The following is a 17,720-nucleotide window of genomic DNA, read 5'->3' on the forward strand; positions in this document are numbered from 1 at the left end:
TTAACATCTAGAAAGATTTCAGTAATGAAAAAAACATTCTCAAATTATAATAATTACAACATATTATGTCTGTAGAAGGGACTCTCCAGTTGCCAGTTAAAATATCCTTGGTTGGGGAAAAGCTGTGTAGGTACAGAAGCCGAATAAAACAAAACCAAAACTATCTCCTGTGTATGCAAAGCTTATTATGAGTTATAGGATACAAGATAAGTGTATTTCCTTTAAGAACAACTGTCACTAAAAGATCAGGATTCAAGATTTGGGGAAGGAGATGTTAGTGGAGAATGAGGTAGGTAGTCTGTTCGTTACTGGTACACAAGTTATAGTCTGAAGCATTATTTAGTAAGGCATTTATTAAAAAGGCTGACTTTTTAAAAATACTTTCATTTTTTAGATCAGCTTTAGGTTCACAGCAAAATGAGGGGAAGGTACAGACATTTCTTAATGTACTCCCTACCCCCACATGCATAGTTTCCCCCATTATGAATGTCTCCCACCAGAGCACCACATTTGTTACAGCTGATGAGCCCGTATTGACAAATCATAACACCAGAAGTCTGTAGTTTATCTTAGAGCTCACTCTTGGTGTTGTACATTCTATGGGTTTGCACAAATGTATAATGACATGTATCCATCATTATGGTATCACACAGAGTATTGTCACTGCCTTAAAAATCTTCTATGCTCTGCTTTTACATCCCTTCTCTCCGCTAAGCCTTGGCAACCACTGCTCTTTTTACTGTCTCCCTTATTTTGCCTTTTTCAGAATATCATATAGTTGGAATTACATAGTATGAAGTCTTTTTGGATTGGCTTGTTTCACTTAGTTATATCATTTAAGATTCCTCTATGTCTTTTTTCATGACTTGTTCATTTCTTTTTATCACTGTATAAATTCAATTGTCTGTTATATGTACCACAGTTTACTTTTCCATTTACCTACTGAAGGACATCCTGTTGTTTATTAGTTTCAGGAGGTTTTTTTGTTTTGTTTTGTTTTGTTTTTGGTTATTTTTTTCTCAGATTTTCTGCATAGATAATTATATCATCTGCAAAGACAGTTTTATTTCTTCCTTCCCAATCTGCATACCATTTATTTTCTTCTCTTGTCTTACTGTATTAGCTATAATTTCCAGCATAATGTTGACAAGGAGTGCTTAAAAGGGACATCCTTGCTTGATATTAGTGGAGAAGCTTCAATTTTCTCAGCATTATATATGATGTTATGGCAGGTATTTATAGATATTCTTTATGAAGTCAAGAAAAATCCTCTCCATTCCTAGTTAACTGAGTTTTTATCATGAATTGATGTTGGATTTTGTCAAATGCTTTTTCCATGTCTATTGAAATGATCATGCAACTTTATTTTTTACATCTTTACATATGATGGGTTACCTTAATTGGTTTTGAATGTTTAACCAGGTTTATATACCTGGGATAAATCCTGCTCAGTTGCAGTCTATATAACTCTTTTGATAGATTATTGGGTTTGATTTGCTAATATTTTGTTGAGGAAAAAGGTTGCTTTCAAGAATATAATTAGAACTCAATTTTCATCATAATTCTTAAGAGTTTGCCTTGATTATTTGATTTACTTATAAGATTTTTGTCTTAAAGATTAATATTTGAGTTTTCTGGTTTTCAGGGTCTTGCATCATTGGTATAAGACTATTTTTTTAAGTTAGTTGATTTTTTCTTTATTATTTTTTTTTCAAGACCTTCATTCCCTCAAACCTATTCCCTTATGTTTATCATATATTTCCTTTCAGTGTTACCATATTTAAAATAAATAATAACATTAGTCTCATAAGGTCTCAATCAAAATTATATAAGAAAGTTGTGAATAATGCTTACACTATAATGAACATACATATATTCTATGGAATTTGTATAATATCTATTAATACATTCAAAGTAGTTTGGTAGTGCTGCCATTAAAAAAAAGTACCATAGGCTGGATTTCTGAAACCACAGAAACTTATTTTATCACAGTTCTGGAGGCTAGAAGTCCAAGATCAAGGTGTGGGCAGATTTGTTTTCTTCTATGACCGTTCTTCTTGGCTTACAGATGGCGACCTCCTCACTCTGTCCTCGCCTGGCTTTTCCTCTGTATGTGTGCATATGGTATCTTTCTCTGTATGTGCAAATTCCCTCTTCTTATAAGGACACCAGTCAGATTAGATTAGTGTCTGCTTTACTGGCCTCATTTTAACTTAATTACCTCTTGAAGGCCATATGTCCCAATAGAGTCACATTTTGAGATACTGGAAGTTAGGGCTTCAACATTATGAATTTTGGAAGAGGGGGACATAAATCATCCCATAAAAACATTCCACCTAATTGCTGTAAACATTATTGAAATTGCCTTCCAAATAATATTAAAGTAATAGGATTTGGGTGATGCATTGGATCTTCTGTACCTTCTATAGATGACAAATGTGGGACTGACATAACATGATAAAGGTAACATGTTAAAAGTAAAATAACTTACTGATACCACCCAGAGTTAGTGTTTTTACAGATTTATTATTGTTACTTCCCTGACTGAAAATTTATCACCAGGTGAATGAGAAAAAAAAAAAAAGTTCAAATTCTTTCGGAAAGCCAGGAACTGCCAATACCACAAATATTATCTCATATGCTGAATATTGCTCTCTACAACTGCCCCCCTCCACTACTTTTCTCTGAGTATCTCAAAATTATTTGCTTATGAAGGCCTTTCTAACAATTTTTGATTGCCTATTGTGAAAGCAGTTCAAACCACAGCAATTTCAACATATTTTGCATGAAAATTTAGTGGAGCATTTCTTGATGTATTAGAGCAAAAAAAAAGCATCATCAATGTTCTTTCACTGCTTAACTAGGTAATTTGGTTCAGTGCAAGTAATGAAGTGTAGTTAATATGGTTAGTAAAAAAAAAATCTCTTGCTGTAGTTTTCTTATAATTAAATCATTCTCTAAATGCTAAGCAGCATTTCTCCCATTTGTTTCTATGTCGATAATTTATAATATATTAAATGCCTGGTTAAATTAATTAAAATATTAATATTTCCTATGAAGTCTATAGAAATTGCTTCACATCATTTAGATTAATTATACTTTAATTTTCAAAAGTATTAAACATTTCCATAACATGGTATCTTATCTATTTATATACACACACACACATACACACACACATACACACACTCATCTGAAATACAAGTAATTTGTTAGGCAACCTTGATCCATCTGAAACCTAAGAAAGTAAAAAATGGTCTCAGAGAAGTTGATAAATGTCACAGTATTCAGGCATTAAATCTTTTGCATGATACTTATAAAGGGGTCCTCAGGCCTTTTCTCAGATAAGTTTGCCTTTATTTTCTCACACTTCTACCTGGAGTAGTTACTGGATTGATTGATCCCGAATTGAGTATGACAGGTAAATATAAAAGTGCAGCTGCATTAACTCTAACAAGAACTGATAATTGAAAGCTTAAGGGTGAGGAGAAAGACTTCAAAGCTATGAAAAAGATAGATGTCTTTTATCATTTCATAGGGGCTAAAAAAGCTATGAATATCGGTGTTTAAAAAACCTTAAGCTTACAACTAGACCATGGAGTGTGATAACTGAGGTTCATTCCAAAGCTCTGAATTATAAGGAAAGGGTTAATTACATACTTTATATTTTTAGTCAATGGTTTTCACACCAATTGATTACACTGTAAGCAAAAAAGTGTTGTTGCTTAAAATTCAACTGTTTGGAACATTATTTGCATTACTTTTAGGTCTCTTCATTCTCCAATATTCTTAGATAACCGTTTTTCTTGCCTATTCATTCACCGTCCTTTTCAAAATGGTTTGCCAAGATTCTAAGACACTCAATCTGCACAGTCACCATATAGAAGCTAGATTACTGGCCTTATCACAAAGGCCACTGCTGTTTACATTGTCCTGGGATATTGATCATTTTACCTTGACAGAAAAAGCTGCAAAACTCAAATCTCTGCCTGTAGAGCCAGAGTCCCAGCCAGAACTGTGTCAGCAACCAGTGGCCCATGAAGAACAATAAAATAGTAAGGAAAACCGGAATGGAAAAAGATGAGAAAGTACATAGGAAGGACAAAAAATAAAATGGTTCGATACAATAATATCTCAGTTATATTTTAATAGCCATTACAGCTTCCTGGCACCTAAGCTGTAATCATATGATCAATGCTATGTAAATAATATATATAGCCATTTGTTGGAACAGAAATGAGTCAAAGTGAATAAGAGATAGAGATGGAAATTAATCGATGTTGTTAAAAGTACTTTATTTTATTTTATGTTATGTTAAATATTTAGTCAAAATAATTAAAAGCAAAATCATACAAAATAATTGTATTTTTGATAGGCTTGTCTAAATATTATTTAATACTATATCCCTTCCACCTCAAGGGAGCTGTTTACTTTCTTTTGTCCTTCCCTATGGTATCTACCAGTGCCATAAACACAAGGGACAGAAAACAAAAATTACACGCAAGACTTTGTTCCTTTCTCCTCACCAATGATCAAGTCATTCTGTAGCACAGACTGGGTGGCTTAAACAAGAAACATTTATTTCTCATAGTTCTGAAGGTTGGGAAGTCTAATGTACCACAGATAAGGTGTCTGGTGAGACCTCATATTCTTGCTGTATTCTCACACGGTGGAAAGAGGACGAGGGAGTTCTCTGGAGCATCTTTTATAAGGGCACTAACCCCATTCCTGAGGGATGCCCTCTCATGCCTAATCACCCGCCAAAGGCCCCGCCTCCTAATACCATCACATTGGGGTTAGGTTTCAAAACATGAATTTTTTGAGCGAACATAAACATACAGTCCATACAGTGGACCGGGGATTTGGACAGGGCTGGGTTGGTTGATTCTTCTGTTCTACGTGGTAAAAACAGAAGTTACTCAGCAGGACTCAGCTAGAAAACGGCCGGGTGTGCATGTGGGTACGGAGAGGGGGATGGTCAAAGCTGGCTTTTCTTACAACTCTTGTCACTGCAGTGAAGAGTTGGAAGGCTGGTCTCCACTATGACTATCAGTAAGCATGATTATGTGACTACTCATTGCCTGTCCAGTGTGGTGGCCTTAGGACAGACTTCTTCCATGGCATCTCAGGTTTCCCACAGAGCTTCCATAGAAGCTGCAAGGCTTCTGACAACTGAGCCTTGGGAGTTACAAAAAGTCACTTCTGTTGCATTCTGTTGGTCAGGCAAGTAGCCAAGGCAGGCTCTGAGCAGAGAGAAGGGTAATTAGAAGGCACCTCAATTTGCAGCCATCTCTCATCTACCACATCAAGCTTTGGAGATGATGGATATAAAATAATCAAGGATGGCTCAGGTTTCTAGCATGACTAACTGGGAGTGCCTCCTACTTATCAGAGATGACACAGGAGGACCAGGCTTAAAGAGAAAGATAACGACTTCATCTTTGGATAATAAGAGTTTGAGAAAATGATAAAGGTAATATTGATTTATATAGTTAAATCACAATTAAATAGCACAGGATTTTATAAAATGCATATGCCTTTGGGACCTAATCTTTGTGTTTTTTTCTCTCATCTTCTATCACACCCCTGACTTGTGATCCTTTTACTCAGCATTCCTCTGTTACAAGCACTGGGCTTCCAGTGCTAATCAGGTCAGAAAAGATGATACGTAGACAGGGGAGGGAGGCAGATAAAAAAATAATTAAACACACAAATGAATAAAATGATTTCAGATTTTGTTAAGGGCTAAGAAGGTAATAGCATTGTGATATGAAAGGAAATAACTAAGGGTGTGGGGGGAGGAAGAGGGTAGTAATTAGATTGGGTGTTCTGGAAGTCTTCACTGAGGTGATAATATGAGCTGAGACATCACAAAGAAGCCATCCACACACACCAGGTAGAGGGAAAGGCTGGAGAGAGGCCATGGGGTGGCAATGAGGACAGAGGACAATGAAGACACTCTCTTTGCTCTCTTTCTTGCCTCCATGATCTGCACACATGATCTGTAATGCCTTGTTCTGACTTTGCTTGGGTGACTCCTATTTTTCTACTGACCCTCAGTTAAGGCACTTTCTTTTCCAGGAAGCATTCAGCGGAGTTAGGAACCAATTTCCAGGGCTTTAGGAAGGCAGCTCCACCATAGCTTCTGTGACCCACACTGAGACAGCCATTCATTTATCTTCCATCCTTACCTAATCATCTGGTAGTTATTTTTTTTTTTTTAATTTTTTTTTTTCAACGTTTTTTATTTATTTTTGGGACAGAGAGAGACAGAGCATGAATGGGGGAGGGGCAGAGAGAGAGGGAGACACAGAATCGGAAACAGGCTCCAGGCTCTGAGCCATCAGCCCAGAGCCGACGCGGGGCTCGAACTCACAGACCGCGAGATCGTGACCCGGCTGAAGTCGGACGCTTAACCGACTGCGCCACCCAGGCGCCCCTCATCTGGTAGTTATTTTGAGGGCAAGATTTTTGTCTTTGATTTCAGCATCACCAGCCAGTAGCAAACAGTAAGGGCTCTCTTCAATGAGTAAGTGATGACCAAATAAGGAAGGGAGAAAGGGAGGGAGGGGCAGAAATGAAGAAAACATCAGGAGTGTTCTTATAAGAGGAGGTAACATATGAAGTGTTAGTGAGATCTGGCTACAGTGATAGTTTTAGTTCATGGTCAGCATTTGCTGCATGGTTAAGTACTGCAATGCATACACGTGGACTTTATTATCTAAGTAAGAGTAAAATTCCAAATTCTAGGAAACTTCTAGAAGAATTCTAAACTTGGCTTAGGGCTTGCTGTCACCTCCATTTTTGGCACAGAATAGAAATTCTGTAAACATTTGTGGAATTAATGGTACCTGGAGGGAGAAAGAGCATCTCTTGGCCAGGGCCCCTGACCCTCCTCTGCTAGCTTCCTTGTGGGTTTACTGCCAACAAGATTTCTACCCTCTGCCCCCCCCCCCCCCCACAAGCTGCCCACCAGGTAAAGAGGAGAATGTGGCCAAAGAGCTTCCAGGCTGCATGTCCCAGAGCCTCTGGGAAAAAGTTCCTGAACTTAGAGAATGCCATGGAGAAAAACAATAGTGTCTATCATTTAAAACTGAAGCAGTCCTGTGGTCAAAGGGAAAGCAGGCCTTTTTACAAACATTCAGGAAGCAGACAGCCTGGGAGCTTGAGTCAAGATGAAGGTAAAAAGAAAGCCATGGAGGAAGAAGGCCTTAGTTTTTTGCTGTGGCTGCAGAGGGCAGGCCACTGTGTTCTCCTAAAGCTGAAGGAAAAAAGGAAACGGAAAGTTACAGAAAGCTCAAGAAAATAATCCTATGTGACTGTTTTACCAGTTCTGTACTACCTAGAAGCAATCTATAAACTTAACACAGCTTCAGAATCATGAATCACCAAATTACAGCACAGGCATCCCAGAGGGTTTTACTGTACATTGCTGATTCCAAGAATTCAAACAAACAAACAAACAAACAAAATAATCTCTATTTAGAAAAGTTGTGACTGTTCCTCATATGGTCAAAGCAAGGGTCAGGATAAGCTAAAAAGTTTCCTCTCTGATGCATAATTTATAAGGGACCTTGAGCAGAAGTTTGTATCTCAAAGCCATCAACATTTCTTGTGAACAGTGTTTGTGTTTTATAGATTTCCAAGACAATCTACTGGGTTTTTGTAATTTTCTGGGAAATAATGTTGGTTGGAATAAGCTGTTAAGTGAGTAATTTCAAAAACTGGTAACTCTTAGTTTTGCTTAGTGATTAGAGACAGAGAAAATATGAGCAGTGATAATGACCCAGGAAAAATAACCCTGAGATGTAAATGTGAATTTTGTGCAAAAGAAACAAAAGAAATGGATCTCCATTTAAAAGATCCCATCTCAATAATGGAAAACAGGTGACCTTACTGCTACCCTTCCCTGTCAATCATCATGGAGATGGAGGGACCAGTTTCATACAGAAGAGTAATTCATTTGAATACTGAGAGAAGGTGTCTGATACACAGTGGATTTTTCAAAGCTATTATCATTAAATTTATGTTTTTAGTTTATATCTGTGGCAAATGAAAGCTACATTGAAAGTGTTGCTAATCCTGAGGGTATTTGCATTTTTGCCAGGTGAATAGAAGAATATACCTCTTTGAAAATAAATTGCTCAACCCTTTCCTTTTTGTACTTATTTAAAGCAGTATCAAATAAAAGCTATATTTTATATCTAATTTAAAGTTAAGACTAGCTATTTTACGTTTCATAAGATATTCATCTGTCACTTGCTCATGAATGCAGTTTAAAAGGATACATTTATACAATGTTTTGGACATACACAATTTAATATTTAATTGTGGGAAAAGCCTAATCATTTTCAGATTCGAATTAGAAGAAAGTGGTTGCACATCATTAAATGAGTTGCAAAAAAGAAACAAAACCCTTGAACCTTTGAATTCCAAGCTCTAAAAACCTAGTGTTAAATTAAATGCCTAGTGACCTGTCATAGTTCTGTCAGCCAGGCTGGTGAGTCCTGAACAGGCATTTGCTTCAGCCATGACACAGAAGCAAGTCCAAGAATGTTTGGTCCCTACTGGGCTGAGGCACGGGAGGGAGTCTGTGAGCCATGTTGTCTCCGCTTGGCAACAGCAGGTGTGAGCATATACATGAGAACAGAGAGGCAGAGGCCTAGAAATCGGTCAGTGAGCTTGCTCAGGAGAACAGTGGGAAAGAGAATTCAGCTGGAGGAATGCTGCTTTTTATCACTTTCACAAGTCTCATAGTTATTTGTAGCACTCAGTGTAGCCTTATGCATTCAAATCCTACTGTATGCCTCACTTTTTTAATGAGTGCTATGATTCAGTTCCTGATTCTGAGGTGCAGCAGGATAGTGATTCCAATGCCTAACATATATTGAAAAACGCAAGCCGGAAGAACAAATTCAAATCAAACCCATATACAATATGAGTTACTTCTGAAAGTCTATAATGGAAGCATTAGAATATGGACAACCTTAAGGGTTGGAATAAAATTTATACATTATATATTTTTGATGAGAGTGTATGGTTTAATATAAATGGGTCAGTGTACTGACTATACCGATAGACTGTAAGAAGGATAAACTTATCTTTGACATATAACAATGTAATGGGAGCCACGAAGCTTAGATGACTATTTGTTACAAATATTAAAATGTTTAATGACGAAGCCTACCCTTTTTGCTGCATAGTATACAACAGGATGGTGCATAGCATTTTCCTGTATGTGTTTGGTCTTTCATATTGGGGGCCTATGAGGGGATAAAAACAGTGACAATGATAGTAATAATTAATAATAATAGAGAGCTACCCTTTCCTGGGTAAATATACCAGGAAGTATGCTGAAGTCTGGGCTTGCATTATCTTGAAAAACGAAACAGAAACAAAGTACAAGAAACAAAACACCTTTCCTAGTGCTGTAGGCATTGTACTGGAGGAAGTAAAACTAAAGGCAAGTTCAGTTGGAGAAATAAAATGTGAAAACAAGAAGCAAAGCAACATGCACAATAAAGCTACCATAACAAGAGAAAGCAATAATTAATTTTGACTTGAGAATAGATGAAGGGAAGCCTTCCCACGGAAAGTGGTATTTGGAAAGAGATCTGAAGGACATAAATGTTTTCAAAACAGTTCAAAAACAGTGAAGAGAGAAAAAGGAGAGGAACATGGTAAATAAAATCAAATTGAATTCAAATAAATCAGTATATGTTAAGTAAGTAAACCAAACAGTGGCAAAGGTATTTTCAAGTTTACTTATACAAATGAGTCTCAAAGTTATTTCAGTAGGGGAATGTCAGTTATGAGGAAAGCATCATATGCAGCACCTTCTCATTTTTCTCCCTAGCACTACTCTCTTTGCCATTCTCCTACAGTAGTTATTTGATGTCCATGAGACAGTGTCTCTATAGGATGAGGTGTTTTTCCCTCCAAGTCATCCATACTTTGATGTGGAATTTACCAGGCACAAGGAAGTTATGAAAGCTATATTTTAGACACCATAAACTTGAACCAGAGTGAAAAAGGAGGCAAACACAAGATTAAAAAACAACCAATTGTTAATAATAATAATAATAATAATAATAATAATAATAATAAGTGATCAGCTCCTCTGCCTACTGTGTAGCAAAAGCAAAGCTTTGCATGGCTGCAAGGCAGCCATCCAAATCTGCTGTAGGAGACAGCCATTGTTGGCCAGCGCCATCCCAAGGTTTTGATACAAAAGCCAGGGAGCAACATTGTCATTGATTTCTCTGTGATTTTCTTGTCAGAGATGGGCAGTGATGTACCCTTGAGGATTGGCAGTTTCCAAAAAAAAGTACATACTTAGAGTGCTATTTTTCCTTAACTACTACTGGCATCTGACTACAGATCTCCAGAGGGAGTTTTTCTTGTAGATTTCAGGTAGATAGAGGGCATGGGTAGTATGTTTTATTCATTTTTAATATGAAACCCATATAGTAGCTAGTCCAAATTTGAACATTTATTGCTCCTTTTCAAATAAAATTTGAATTAAAAAATTTTTGGCACTATAAACTTACCATTAAAGAGTTTATAGAATAACAAAACAAAACTTATGATATGCAGTTAAGTCTGGTTGTAGGTAGTTTTAAGAATACAAATTTCCTGGGGCGCCTGGGTGGCTCAGTCGGTTGGGTGTCCGTTTTGGCTCAGGTCATTATCTCACGGCTTGTGAGTTTGAGCCCCGCGTTGAGCTCTGTGCTGACAGCTCGGAGCCTGGAGCCTGCTTCGGATTCTGTGTCTTTCTCTCTCTCTCTGCCCCTCCCCTGCTCACACTCTGTCTCTCTGTCTCTCAAAAATAAATAAACATTAAAAAAATTTTTTTAAAAGAATACAAATTTCCTTTGTTTCTGCTCCATTTATTATTTAACTGCTCCTCCCATTGACCAACCTTCTTTTATTTTTGTTTTTGTTTTTTGCATGAATCTCTTCTTTTATATATATATGTGTGTGTGTGTGTGTGTGTGTGTGTATGTATATATACATATATATATATATATATATATATATACATATATATTTATTGTCAATAAACACTGTATGCAGTGTGTTCTTGGCTTGGGGAGTAGATTCCAGTGATTCATCACTTACATACAAATCCCAGTGCTCATCCCAACAAGTGCCCTCCTCAATAACCATCACCCATTTTCCCCGTCCCCGCCTTGTTCCCTCACCCCCATCAACCCTCAGTTTGCTCTCAGTATTTAAGAGTCTCTTATATGCCCAATCCTCTTTTGATGCCCTCCCCTTCACATCCCTTTCTCTCCCACCCAGGGGATCCCCTGGTTGTGTTAGGGCTATATCCTCTGTGGTTCCCCTGTCCCCAAACCTACCCCATAGGTCTCCTTTCTGACAGTAGGTTTGGTTCTTGATTCCACATCAAGCAGTTTTGAATAAATCAAGAAACATAAAATCATAAATCTTGAGGGCTTTACAGACGTTTTATTCTGGAATATTTGGAATCAACTGAGTTCACCATGCTATGGATGGCATCTGATTGACATGAATCTCTTCACATTTCTCTCATTGCTCCACGACAAGATAAACAAAAGATAAGGACTGTTGAAGTGTTGATTTTTCTCCTGACTTTTTAGCAACTCTATTAGTTAATTTATAAGACAGAACCCAGATTAGTACCAAACTTTAAAGTTAATGTTGCAAAGCTGTTTCATACTTTCACAAAAGGGAAAATTAAGTTGAAAAAAAATATGCTGTTGACTATGTACAGATTATTTTTTTCACTTTAATTTGAGAGAGTAATAAAAAGATTGAGTTGTAATGCTTTCACACAAAGTAATGTATTTCACTGCTTTCTATTATTATTCATCATCTAGGCTTCTTTAATTTGGACTAGTTACTTCACAATGTGTTCAGTCATGTGCAACTGAAACTAGGTAAGGTCTTTGCTGTGAAAATATGTAAGGAATGCAACAAGCTCTCCACACACACGCACTCACCTTACAAATATTAGGAAAGAACAATGACAACATATAAGTGATTTTAACTGCCATAAATTCTGTATCTGCAAAAATTATACCAGGAACCAAGAGACTAGTTCCTTGTTGAAGACATGTCTTCAATCATGCTCGCCTTTATCTAATACACAGGAAGAGAATCTGTTCCAAGGAGGTGGATGCTTGGCTCTGTTTTTTTCCAGCTTCCTTTGACACTATTCATTTTGATAAGTAACATTGGAATGGGGTTCTGGCTTCTAGTCCCGGTGAAGGGGACTTTCCCTGCTTTTTCCTCAGAGTGAGACTAAAGAGATTATTTTTGGAAGGAAAAAAAAAAGTGGGTTAAGGAAGATAGGAAAAGGAGTTCTGCCCTCTTTGAAGAAATCAAGTGCTTTATCACAATGCAAAAATAAAAAAAAAATCTTAATGTTGAAATGCATGGCTAAATTATGAAGAAGCTGAGTCATGAAATAAACTCATGTGCTCAACTAAACTAGGCTAGGACCTCCACTTTGATCAGATTTTTTTTTTAATTTTTTTTTCAACGTTTATTTATTTTTGGGACAGAGAGAGACAGAGCATGAACGGGGGAGGGGCAGAGAGAGAGGGAGACACAGAATCGGAAACAGGCTCCAGGCTCTGAGCCATCAGCCCAGAGCCTGACGCGGGGCTCGAACTGATGGACCGCGAGATCGTGACCTGGCTGAAGTCGGACGCTTAACCGACTGCGCCACCCAGGCGCCCCTGATCAGATTTACCCCATGTTCATGGGGATGATGTCTAGGTGAAGGCAATGGTGTGTGATAGAGTGGCTTGCATAGTTAAGACCTGGATTTGCACCCAGACCCCAACATTTAACAGTGTTAACAATGCACATCATTCAACACTCAAATTCCTCACAGGAAAAAAAAAATCATACTTTATAGGTTTGTTTTGGAGGTTTCAGTGTAATAAACCATGTTAACAACTGTAAAAGGTGAAATGAAATAGAGTCACTTAGGTCAAGAGGTTTTAAAAGGGACCTGGGAGGCCATTAAAGAGGTAGGCTTCATGCATGTACTCACGAGGGTAGAACTGTTAACTTTTGAACTGGGCCAAACCGCAAATATTCCAAGGACTCTGCAGGGGAAATCTGCAACTTGCTATCATAATGGACTTTTGCTTAGTGATGGCCATAGCAACCAATTATGTTTAGTCAAGATTAGTTCTCTGCCATCAGCACCTATCAAACAACTTATCGAAGCATTCCTTTCTGCCTTTAAAAACCATTGACTTTTGTTCCCTGGTTCCCTAGAATGCAATTTGGGTTGTTACTCAAATCTGTGCTCCCCAGATTGCAATTCTGAGACCTCAAATCAATCCTTTTATTTTATTTCAGTTCTGCCTCTTTTCTTGGCCGACACAACCCAGTTCTTAACATATATTGATTTTGAATTGCTGGCCACTAGATTATGTTTATTCTACTAATATATGGTTAATACAATTATAGCATCATTACTCCAGTATTCATAGAAACAATAAAATCCTCTCTCTGCCTATAAAAATATCCGTGATATGCAATTAACGCAGGCCTTTCTTTTTGGATGATATTACAGAAATACCAGAACAAGTCTGCAATCAAGTCCCAGCAACATGAATTGTTTCAGTATTTGAATTCATAAGAAGGCTGTTATTAGGTAATTAGGTAACAATGCAATTTAGTCAGACAAAGAAATATGCAGGGAACCTTCCAGAATTAAGAGATTCTGACACTTCATTCAGGCGCATTCATTTTGAACACCTTCTATCTGTCAGAACTGAAGTATGACTAGTAAATAAGATGAATGTGTTCCTGGCACTCACACCTGGAGGAGAAGAGAGAAATGATCAGGGTTGATCAGGGTAAAAATGCAATGCAAAATAGAATGTGTGGAATGAGGGCATTTATCCAAGAGATTCTATGGAGGGGGATTGCTTCAAGGAATCTCCCTGTGGGAGGGAGGACCTGAGATGAGCTTGAAAAAGTGAGTAGAACTTAGCCATGTGAAGATTAATAAGAAGGCATTCCAAAATCGTAAGAGACAGACCAAAGACAAACCTCGAATGTCTTTAGACTAAAACTAGGAAAACTTGTGGTGAAAAGACACAAGGCAAGACCCTTATGCCAAAGCACAGTTTCATTTAAGATACACGATCTTAACAGAACACCTTACATCAAATCTTCTGAAGTCAATGATTTATGAATAATTAAGGAATATGTTTCATAAAATACAACCTATGATTTCAAAGAGTTTATATGAAAGTAAAACCTTATTCTTGATTTTATAATGCTATTAGTCATCCAGTGTTACTTTGCTTTGGAAAAACTGTTCAATCCAAGGGAAATGTGCTCTTTGAAACTGAATGAAAGATAGTCTAGAACAACTCTGTAAGAATTTTGTTTTAATTTTTTTCTCCATTGTAATTTGGAAAGAGGAAAAGAGAAAATGCAAATGCGGTCTTTTAAAAATGTATCTTTTAAAAGATATTACTAATTCTTATTTTCTTGTCACATGTTATGAGTTTTTAGCTGCCCTTCATCCTGTTGTATCATTAGGGTTGATCAGCCTCCAATTCCACAACTTCGTATTAGCAAAAGGTATAAACATCGTGAAAGAAGTCTTAAGAAATCATCAAACTCTTTCTATAGCTTTGCTTCTGACATCTCTAAGGACTTAATTTGTCACTTTTTGTTTAATAGGCTTTGAAGTTAAGCATGTGTTGTGTATTTCTGAAATATACAAAAGAGCCTAGGCAAAAAAACAACAAACATGTTTACTAGGAATGAACATTTTTAGTGGTGCAGAAACAAAACTGAGAACAGTATATATTGAACATTTTATTGTCTCCCTGTAATAGGCTATAAGCTCTAGGGCACAACCACACCACAATGGAGTCCCAAGTGCCCTGAGCATTGCCTGCTGTGTGTTCTATAAAAATCCAGGGGCACCTGGGTGTCTCAGTCCATTAAGCGTCCAACTCTTAATTTTGGCTAAGGTCACAGGTCATGATCTGGTTCATGAGATTGGCCCCGCTTCAGGCTCTGTGCTTACAGCATAAAGCCTGCATGGGATTCTCTCTCTCCCTCTCTCTCTGCCCCTCCCTGGCTCATGCATATGCATGTGAATGCTCTTTCTCTCTCTCAAAATAAAGAAACGTTAAAAAATATGTTCGAAGAGTTAATGACCGAATGAATGAATGAATGAATGAATGAATGAACAGAATGCATAAAAATGATTTGTGAGTAAAAATATACTCAGATGTTAATATGTTAGAAATTCAGATTAAAATTTTTTGTCTTGGACAGCCTTTTGACAGGAATTGGGCAGCTTAGCTTCATTTGATGAAATGTCATGTAGTATTTAATTATGAGGGTCTGGTAAAAGACTATGAGTATTTTGTTCCAGTGCTTTCACAAAAGTCATTGTGGCTAAAGACAAAGTTAAATCAGTTATGATATCAGGACCAAATCAGTGAAGGCATAAAACAAAGGTAAGTTGGTTCATTAACTGCAGAGGGAACAAAAACACTACAGGTTTTGGGTAGAAACAAAAACAAGCAGCCAGCTGCTGCTTCTGTGTTCTTTCTTTCATTTCATGGATTTCACATCCTGGGAATTTCATTCCACTCACCATGAGTTCTAATACATGTTGTTACTTTTAGGTATCTATTTAGTACCTCAAAATCTTTAATCAGGGGAAGTTTTTCATCAGTTTCTTATAGTTGTATATTAAATCTATTCTAGTTCCTTTAAGATATCAAGTCCCTGAGTCCTAAACACAAGAACCGAAAAAAAAAAAAATTAGCTGATACTGTTGGCATGTCTCAAACTAGCGTGTGTGATTTTGGAATCAGAGGGACTGCACACAAAAGAAGCTACTTCCTTCATTGATAGGGGAAAAGATCATTTTAATTAGTTTCTGGCTCCCATGACAACAGGCCAAAGAACTACAGGAAAAACTCGAGGAAGCAAATTCAGGTATCTTGAACCTTAAATATTTAGTAAGTAGCAGTAGATAAAACAGCCAAGGCTAATGTGAGATAATCAGGGCTAACTTCAAAAGAAATTGAATACATTTTTTATTCAGAAGCCTCTTTTTCTTTTTCATCTTGCATTATATAGTTTTCTCCAACTATTTTTCTAGAATAGATAATTACTATAATTCAAGCATGAACAGAGAACCAACATTTTCTGAAGACAGAAGTAAATAGTTTTTTTGAGAACTCATTTAACTCAGTGATAGAAACAAAAACAATTATGCTGCGTGATGAATAGAATAGATCTGGGGTTTCTTTACTTAATATTCACTCCATGGAAATTTCATGAGAAATTTATAACTCTTCTGCTGTTAACTTCTTTAACCTCTTATTCCTGACAAATAAAGGAAATAAGCCAGATGTAAGAGAAGTCTTAGTACTTTCATCTGCTGTTGAACTAAGGGCTTTTCTTTTCTTAATAACTTCTAATAATGTATTTTATTAATATAAATAATGTACTTATAATTTGCTAAATACTTATAACTTACTAAGAGCCTTCACACGCATCCCCACGTTTTATACTTCCTACAAATCTTTGAGGGAAATATTTGGTATATATAAATAAATATAGATAAATATTATAAATGTTAAGTCCATTAAGCAGATGAGAAAATCCAATCTCAAAGAGATATGAAAAATAACAAGACCCTCTAAAGTAACAAGACTTATAAATGGCAGAACCAGAACTTTTAGTGAGAGGAGTATAAAATTCATTAGTTTGCCCATTATACCACAGTAAATGTGTACATTTTAACACATAACACCAAATACCATCACCAGTTATTAAGCCATTTCTTGCCATTCTTCCATGTGTTTCATAATTATTAATCTGGTGAACAACAAATATCATCCACTTACAGTTAAGTAGAAAGTGCTCGAAAACCCAAACTTAATTTTAGAGTACCTTTTTACTGCACCGTTATTACGTCCTATGGCATTTTGATAAAAAAGTCTGGCCAACACTCACCTCTTTTTGCCGGTACTTTATAGCCAATTTTAGTCTTGCGAGATCATTTCCGCTTTGTTCTTCTATGAGACTACTGTCATCTCTGTAATTAAGAATGATTTCCAGTTCTCTGGAGCTCCTTGTCTGATCCAGTAGGTCCTTAGCAAACTGTTTGCACTGTCGGGACAGCTCTTCATACTCTGACTTGAATTCGTTCTCCACCTTACTCAGTTCCTGAAGCTCCCAACTTAACTGAAAGGCTGTGAGGAAAGGGTCTTCACTTGACAGTGCGATGAGAGAGGGGCTGGCCAAGGCCTTGTAGATGTTGAGTCTTGAGCGTGAATGGCGGAGGCTATCCACATCTGAACTGGAGACGCATTCGACACAGTTACAGCGGACCTCGTGGGGTCTGGGCACCGAAACTCCTTTCTGAACTAAAAGCTTTATTATCTCATAATTATTTGTATGGGCTGCCAAAATGATTGGTGTAATGTCTGGAGTGAATTCAGAGAACTGCTTATCAAGGAGTATGGGAGGCACCTAGAAAAAAGAAGAAAGCAGAGGTGATGAATATTTATTCATTTGTTCAAGCCTGTGAATTTCAAACAGCATGCTATAGCAACGCTGAACAAAGTTCATAAATCTTTTGCCAGGCTTTTTTTTTTGCAGGAGAGAGATGTATTTTTTTTTTCTCTGCCAGAAGACAAGAGAAAATTAGAAAAACTTTTCAATAT

The 17,720-nt window shown here is 37.0% G+C and overlaps 1 protein-coding gene across 1 annotated transcript in view; it reads right to left on the bottom strand.

Annotated features, from left to right (window-relative positions):
* Positions 1–17,720, bottom strand: part of TRPC4 (transient receptor potential cation channel subfamily C member 4) — a 199,962-nt gene that overhangs the window by 93,066 nt on the left and 89,176 nt on the right. The window contains exon 3 of the mRNA XM_043577686.1: positions 17,008–17,526. Within this exon, the coding sequence (XP_043433621.1) occupies positions 17,008–17,526 (519 nt within the window). The remainder of the gene's footprint in view (positions 1–17,007; positions 17,527–17,720) is intronic.

This window comes from Prionailurus bengalensis, chromosome A1 (assembly GCF_016509475.1).
Source record: "Prionailurus bengalensis isolate Pbe53 chromosome A1, Fcat_Pben_1.1_paternal_pri, whole genome shotgun sequence".
NCBI lineage: Eukaryota > Metazoa > Chordata > Mammalia > Carnivora > Felidae > Prionailurus > Prionailurus bengalensis.